This window comes from Echinops telfairi, unplaced genomic scaffold (assembly GCF_000313985.2).
Source record: "Echinops telfairi isolate 266 unplaced genomic scaffold, ASM31398v2 ScPeMD7_7416;HRSCAF=8454, whole genome shotgun sequence".
Taxonomy (NCBI): Eukaryota; Metazoa; Chordata; class Mammalia; order Afrosoricida; family Tenrecidae; genus Echinops; species Echinops telfairi.
In genome coordinates this window covers 2,890,553-2,898,992 of record NW_022111316.1, presented here as the reverse complement: position 1 = coordinate 2,898,992, position 8,440 = coordinate 2,890,553, and the positions used below count along the sequence as shown (strand labels likewise).

Genomic DNA, 8,440 nt, shown 5'->3' with positions numbered 1-8,440 from the left:
TGAAAAGAATTGTATGAGTTCCCAATAAAATGATTTTTTTAAAGAAATCCCCCTCAAAACAAAAACAAACTAACTGCCACCCCATCGATGTAGGCACATAACAACTATAGAACAGAGTAGAGTTGCCCTATGAGTTTCCAAGGCTGTAAATCTTTATGCAAGTAGAAAGGCCTGTGTTTCTCCTGTGCACTGGCTGGTGCTTTTAAACTGCTGACCTTTCTGATAGGAGCCCAGTGCTACCGGTGCTAACCCTTACTAAATAGTTATTTTCTACTCAGTCTTCAATTATTGCCGTTAAAAATACATCAGACTTTACAGGCATTACTTTATTTAATTCTAAATATTCCTAATATCGGGTAACAGAACTCAGTCACATCTTTAAGAAATTGCATTGCCAGAATCTAAACCCTTGCCCTATCCAGATTAATACCTAAAATTTTATATTAGAAGTTGGTCTTCTCACTAAAAGTTAGAAAATGAACAAAATTCTTAGAGAATATGTATAAAGAGAAAGAGAATGTGTAGAATAGCTCTTCCTGGAGCAGTGCAAATAAAGGAGAGAATAGAGTTGAAGGATGGAAAATGTTGAAGCCCATAAACCTTGTCTGTAGGTAGATGTACTAAGAGAATTACTATGAGTATTGAACAGAGTGTAAAATCAACTGATCTCTCTGGGCTTTGTCTTTTGACCTTGACTTGGACACTCCAAGAACAGAGCTCTTGCTTAAAGTAACATGCATATTTCTTTTACAAAGCAATTTTCCAAGTGAATCCTATGGCACCCCCAAACCTCTGTTGGTTGATGAAATTGACTGTCTTATCACAGAGCAAAAGAGTTGTCCACAACTCGGCATGCTTCTAAGTGTGTCCTTAGGAGCAGAGATGAAAGGAGACAAGGTAGTTTGAAGAAGGATATGCTCCAACTGATGCTCTTTAATCTCAAGAGTTTTTGTCCCTGATGATTTTGTGATGCTCCACTTTGTCATGTCTCTGATCTTGTCCCACTCATGATTATAAGCTTTTCCTAATGACTGTGGATACATTTAGAATGGGGGGAAAAAACACCTTTTCCAATCAAATATCGGTAACACAACTATGTCAAATGTAATATGCTATATTAATGCTAACACAATATATATGAAACTTGGTCCTTGAAATTCTGTCCGAAAGAAATGCCTTTGTGTGAGTTTTTCTTTAAATTCTTCCCATTGCATTCCAAATCTCTATGGTACCCGCTGGCTGGTGAACCAGATGTTCCTTTGTCAATCCCTAAGGCCCTGGCTCAGTGAAAGACTCAGCTTTCTGAAACTCAAGACCTGCCTGCCTGTAAACACCAAGAAAGACATCATTCGTAATGGTCTGCACATAACCCAGATGCTACTATGGAGCATACTACAGGCCTGTCAATGGCCAGAAATTGCTGACCTTTATCTTCTTTCCAGAATTCTGGAATCCTCCCAACCCTTTAACTTGAATGTGTCCTCTCCATCCTATTCTTCCTATGGACTGTACCATTTTCACAATTAATTGACCTTTTATTTGAGAGCTAAAGTAGAAGGAACAAAGTTCCTGAGAAGTAAACTCAGCTCATTCCAATCTCCACACTTCTCGTTCTCTTCTCTCTTGATTTGGAACCAAAGTTATAAAGTATTCTTTTATATCCAAAGTTATAACAATTGTTTTTAATTTTTCATATATTTAATTTGACATATCACTTAATTTTATTTTTATTACAACAATAAATATTGAATAAAAAATTTTAAAATCAAGCAAATCTATAGAGGAGGGAACATGCTGTTTGGTGTGATAGAGTCTTGCCATTTCAGCACTACTCTGCTGAAAGCATGGTCGCTTTTCAGGCTTTCATCCACCTCAGTTTTAATTAGAGAAATTGGCTTTTTAAGCTCTATTCAAATTTACAGCATGAGATTACTTGCTGATGGAAGCCTACCATGATGGCACCAAGTCATAAGAAAGTTAAGTTTTTACTTTTCATTGTCTAGTTATTCAAAGGGTCTCAAGCCTTAATGCACTGCATAATAGACTGCTAACCATAAGGTCAGTAGTTAGAACCTATCAGTCACTCAGAAAGAGATGATGAAGCTTTTTACTCCTTTACAGGTTTACTTACTGCCTCAGATACCAAACAAGGAGTTCTAAAGTGTCCTACAGGGTCTCAATTATTTAGAACTAACTTGATGGCAGTTGATTAGGTTTGATTATTTATGTGAGCTGTAATATGTCACATGTTTCTACCCCTATTTTCCTTTAGAAATAGTAATACCAACATAAATGTTATTTTAACTGAGGTAAACTGGAAGCCCTCTTTGTAAGCCTCTTGAAGGCGGCTCTGATCTCCTTGTTCCCAAGACTGTAGATCAGAGAGTTATCATGGGGGTGATGATGACATAGAACACTGATAGCACCTTATCCTGCTTCATGGATTGACTAGACTTGGGAAACAAATGCACAGAAATGGCTGTGCCGAAAAAGAGAGTTACCGCTGCCAAGTGGGAGGCTCAGGTGTTAAAGGCCTTGGCGCTACCTTTGCTGGAGGATATTTTCAAAATGGAAGTTACAATGAAACCATAGGAAAAGAGGATAATAAACAGAGAACCACATCCAAAAATCGTAGCTACCAGAAGGAGAATCATTTGGCTGATGAAGGGATTGGAGCAAGACAAGGAAATTATCTTGAGAAAGTCAGACAAGAAATGTTGAATAATATTTGGTCCACAGTAGAAGAGACTAAAGCAAGAGACTGTTAGAGATACACTACTAATCAAACCACTCACATAGGCCCCAGCGACCATCTTCCCACAGAGCTGAGGAGCCATGATGGTTGAGTACTGCAGAGGGCGGCCAATGGCTACATATCGATCGTAGGCCATGGCAGCCAACAGACAGCACTCAGTCAGACCCATCCAATCTGCAACAAAATACTGAGTGGCACAGGCAACGAAGGGGATAGTTTTTTCCTTTTTAAATAAGTCTGAAAGCATTCTGGGGCTGATGGAAGTAGAATAGCAGATGTCAATACATGAAAGGAAACTGAGGAAAAAGTACATAGGAGTGTGCAGGTGGGTGTCCATCCTGATTAGGAGAATGAGGCCCAGGTTCCAGATAAGGGTCACGAGGTAGGTCCCTAGGAATAGTGAAAAGAGCCTGAGCTGTATCTCTTTTTCATCTGAGAGACCCAGGAGAACAAACACAGTCACAGAAGAGTAGTTTCCATTCTGTTCCAGGGACCTGCTTGATGCCATCTGCTGAAGAAAAGACAAGAGAAGGAAATGGCACTGTTCCCCACAAAAGAAAAAAATATTTATCTTTTTCCCCCAGTCATACATGTGGCTAATTTACACTAAATTACAAACATTGACTTAATAAGGTCACATTTCATAAGCATTCATCAACCTTAACTGAAAAACCCTCGTGGATACATGAGTATATGTGAGTCGTATTCTTCTTTCTTTGGGGACAAATGACACTCGATGGACTCCTTTAGTCCAATTTCTCTCCAAAATGCCTTTAAGAAAAAAATAAGCAAATATTTTACCAGAGATATTCTGCCAATATATGAGACTTTGTAGATAGACCAAATTAATATAACAGTGTCATTTCTTTATATTATGACACAGAAAGATTCTACATTGATATTATTATGTTATTAATGCCACAACTAAAGAAGTTTCTCAATATGTACAAAAAGGAACCTGAAGTAGGTGCTACACAAAATAATCTTTAATCAATCTATAGTGAGGAACTCTTGCCAATTCTGTAGTATCCTTTCTTCTTTTATGACACCTGGAGTGATGTAGCATGGTGGGGTGAGAATTTCTCAGAAGAAACATCATCTTGAAAATGGATATGAAGAAAAAAAAAGAAAATGGATGTGACATACCAAATGACTGATTCTAGCGAGCCGACTGAGAAATGAATACAAAGTCTAAACACTGCGAAATTCTTTGTCTTGCTGGCGCAGCTCTTCCTAAAACTTCCGTGAGGTTCATGCTATAGGCAATAGGCATAGGGATTAAAAATATTAGACATACTTTTTTTTCTTCAGGTTAGACTTGGTACAGAGAAACACAGGAATAAGTCTTCAAGCAAATGGTAGCTCAACAATATATTTTTGCAGCAGGCACAGCAAAGAGATTGGATCAGATGTAACCCTGAGGCACACCTGTTTCTGCTTGATTCACAGTCTATCAATCTATGTAGAGGTTCGACATGAGCACAATTAAATGTTCTGTAATTGTCATTCTTTACAATGTCATCTATAATTTGTGATGATACAGCTAGTCAGATGACTTTGCACAATCAATAAGTAGACCTCTTTCAGTTATTCTCTGCATTCAGCAAAGATCCATCTGACATCAGCAGGGACATCTTTCTTCTAGGGTCTCATCTGAATCCAGCTTTAATTTCTGACAGGCTCATGATGATATATTGTTGAAACCATTTTAAATTGTATTCAGCTAAATTCTACTTTTATATGATATTAATTTTGTTCAATAATTTCTGCATTTGAAATTTGGCACAAAGGTGGCAAGGTAGCTGCCTTCCCAATTTCTTGACATAGATTAATTAGTGGTTTTAGTGTTGCATCCAGTTTGGGAAACATCTCAATTGGTATTCCGCCAATTCTCGGAGCCCTGGTTTTCAACAATAGCTTGAATATAGTTTGGACTTCTTCTTCCTGCGCCATTGGTTCTCATAACTCTTGAAATGATTGAATGCCAACCATTTGTTTGGGTACAGAGAATCTATGTATTTCTTGCATCTTTGGATGCTTCCTGAATCATTTGAAACTTTACCCACCTTTGAATACAGCAACACAAGGCTTGAATTCTTTCTTAAGTTCTTTCACCTGGAGAAATGCTGGATGTGTTCATCCTTTTTGATTTTCTAACTGCAGGTCTTGGCACATTTCAATATAACACTTTGCTAGGTCCTTTGAGCCACCCTTTAAGCCCCTTGTTCAGCTCGCTACTTCATCATTTCTTCTGTTCACTGGTTACTGTAGCTACTCTGCTCAAGAGCAAGTGTCAAAGTCTCTTCTGACATCGGTTTTGGTCTTTTTTCCCCTTCTCTTTATAATGACAACTTAATTCCTTCATGTCTGATGTCTTTGATAGCGTATTACAATTTGTCAGGTGTTCGGTTATTACTGTTCAGTGATCTATTCCTCAGAATGTCCACAAATGGTGCAGGTGTGATATACACAAGGTCATATTTTGTGTAGCTGTTAGACTACTGGGGATAAAATTCTCAAGACAAGCGTAATATGGCTCCCAGAATACCAAATCTACTGGAGCAGACACCAGCTCAAAGTCTCCTTGTGCATTAATTGAAAAAGTTATCCCCACAAATCCTTCTGCAGCTAAAATTGGGTGAATTAAAGCTTTGATCCACGTGTTCCAACTCAAGAAAGCTAAACCTTTTCTCTGTAGCTAGGCATAAATCTTTAAACACCCTTATTACATAATATAATAATATTGTATTGCCTTTTTAACTCAACAAGGGAAACTGTGTGCCATTGTTAATACCACTTGATACACGTTGCTAATACCTCAAGGGATATAGATACAGTTATATTACAAAACTACCCACCAAAGGTACCCCTCCCCAATTTTAACTTTTTGAACATTTTATCTTGTTGCTCAACACTATTGGTTCTTGGCTATGGTTCTATTGATTCACTATTGGTTCTATTTTACAAACTAGCTTAATTCTCCTAATTGTCTGCTAATCATTATAAACTGCCCCAGCACCACCAACAACAACAAAAACTGCACCATCAACTTAATCCTAACTCATGCCAGGTCTTTATGACAGAGGAGAATTTCCCATTTGGGTTTCAGAGTCTGTAAATCTTTAAAGGGACAGAAAGCCTCATCTTGATCCCCAGATCAGAAATGATTAAAAATGCTGACGCTTCAGTTAGCACGCCAGCTCATAACCTGCCAGGGCTCCTTCCCAATCATGATAGGATTAATTAAATGCTGTATACTGACTTTTAAAAAATATCTTAACCAGGCTAACACTTCTTTAGTCAGGCATAGAATTATGTATTTTAGGAAACTACGTACTTGTTCTATCAGAACACACAAAATAATGAAAATAACACACCCTTTTTATCTTACCTTGTTATACTGATCCTTGCTGTATGATCTCACTCTAAATTGTTCCTCTAATTTGATCTTGTCTGCTCATAAAATACCAATAGGAATCTACTCATTCTGAAAAAGAAGCCCCCAAGCTTGGAAAAATGCAGATATTTATATATATAATGCTCTTCCTCACAATTATCCACATCCTTGCAGAAGAGCTACACCATTGTAGATGAGGGGATTAGCCTCTCCTAGTGAGATCTTAAGGAGCCCTAATGGCAGAGTGGGTTACGTGTTGGGCTACTAACTGCAAAGGCAAAAATTGAAAACCAGGAGCCACACTGTAGGAGAAAAATGAGACTTTCTACTCCTGTAAAGAGTTGCAGTCTTGGAAATCCACAGGGGGCACTTCTACCTTGTTCAATGAGGTCGCTATGAGCCAAACTGCACTTGAATGACAGTGAGTTTGCTTTTTTTGAGAATGATATCTTGATCAAAAGAGGAGGCTGAGTTAGCAGGAAAGAAAAAGCTAGAGGCATGCAAGAGGCTGGAGGAGAGGAATCTCAAAAAGTGTTAAGCAAACCACGCTGAGTAAGCAGGAAACAGAAAGGCAATGTGTGTGCTCATGCAATGTGTTGGAAATAACGTTTTCCTATGATAGACTTCTGACAGGAGATAAAACTGAAATGGAGTTATTTTTGAAATTTGTTAGCCATGCCTCACTTTGTGTACAAAAGCTCAATGTTTTTCCTGCAAAGAGCATATTATACTTCACTTTTGCATATATACTTCAATTGTATGCCCCTTAGCTCAAGTTGCTCGCCTTCCATGATCCTCTTTTTCTTTAACTCCTCACACAGTGCTCCTAGAGCACTTAGAGAAAAATGTAAAGCGTAAATATTTTCATTCAGAAATTATATTACTTCTGTCTCGTATCTTAATAGGAATGTTGGCCTAGAATACCCTTCAACACAATTTTTGACGTCAGATGTTTTAGGGAAACAACCGTGATAAGGTTTAGCCTTCATATCTACATGAATACAAATTTGAAGCTAGGAATTATTGATGTAATGTTTTCTTCTTTTTCCTGCTCTGCCCTATCTAAGACTGAGAGATCTTATGTTATGAGGTAGATTTTTTTCTAGCTCATTTCTGAATATCAGCCATTGTAAAATTCTGCTTTATCTGGGGTGAGATATTTTTTTTCTAATAAACCTTAGAAGTTACATTTTTCTCTTACTTCTCACACAAATGCTCATTAAATCTCAGCCCTGATGCGAGTAAGAATTAAGACAACACTACTAGGAAAATGCTGGCTCAACCCGAGTACCTCCTCAGATTACAAGTGGGATTTTTGTTTTTGTTTTTGGGGTGGGGCGCTTTTCTTCTTGTGCTTTGGATAGAGTTTGTCTTGGACATGTTACTGAAGCTCCTCATATGCCAATCCAATCCCCATCTCCATGCCTCCTACCTCCATTGAACCTTTCTAAGCAAATCGAACAGGAAAAGCAAGGAAATCCTAAAACGATGGTTATTTTGACTCCTTTTCTTGAAGACATTTCAGCCGCTGGATTTCCTAGCTTTTTCTTTTTCCCCATTGTATGCATTGTATTAATGGAGATCAGTTTTTAAAAGAGCTCAACACATAGGTAGAACAGAAAGCAATATCGATAGAGCATTATCCAGGAACAATGAGAACTATTTTTTGTTAGAAGGGTTACATTTATTCTTGGCTAATATTCTTTTTATTTCTCCAGAACTCAGCCTGTTAATCAATAGCTGTTGCGTCTGCTTACTCCAGAATCCTTCCCCTAACAGAATCATCTGTGGACTGCTTCAGTTTGACTTTTGAAGTGGGAAAAAAATCAGATATAAAGCCCCTTCCTTAATAATCCACAACTGTTTTCCTGGATCTGTTTTTTAATTTGTTTGAAACACTTTAAGAAAAGAAGTCAAAGGTTTCCCAGCCCCTACTTTGTGCAAACGTACACTGATACAGTCTACATTTTATACTATTTTATATAGGTTTTCTTTTCAGGCTGAAAGCATCAAAGTAACCTTTTATGAAGTTTAATGGGTACCGAGTTATTTGTACATGGTGTTGAGTTATTTGTGAATCTATGAATTAATTGAACCTGTATCATAAATCTTTGGCATTCCTTATAGAATAGTCCCTAAGTGACTCACCTGAAAGGTCCCAACTCCGTTTACTTCACTTTTACACCTGTTCCCAGGTGCTCAGTAATTGTGAACATTGATGTCGATTTACAGCTTCTGAGAGCTTCCTATTCAATCAATACTTTGAGATGAGCACAATAGTAGCATGT

At 37.8% G+C, this 8,440-nt stretch overlaps 1 protein-coding gene across 1 annotated transcript; it reads right to left on the bottom strand.

Annotated features, from left to right (window-relative positions):
• Positions 1 to 2,519: 2,519 nt before the first annotated feature.
• On the bottom strand, positions 2,520 to 3,263 carry LOC101661578 (olfactory receptor 5A1-like). The gene has a single exon (XM_013007821.1). The coding sequence runs from the start codon at positions 3,261 to 3,263 to the stop codon at positions 2,520 to 2,522; it is 744 nt and encodes a 247-aa protein (XP_012863275.1).
• Between the last annotated feature and the right edge of the window lie 5,177 nt (positions 3,264 to 8,440).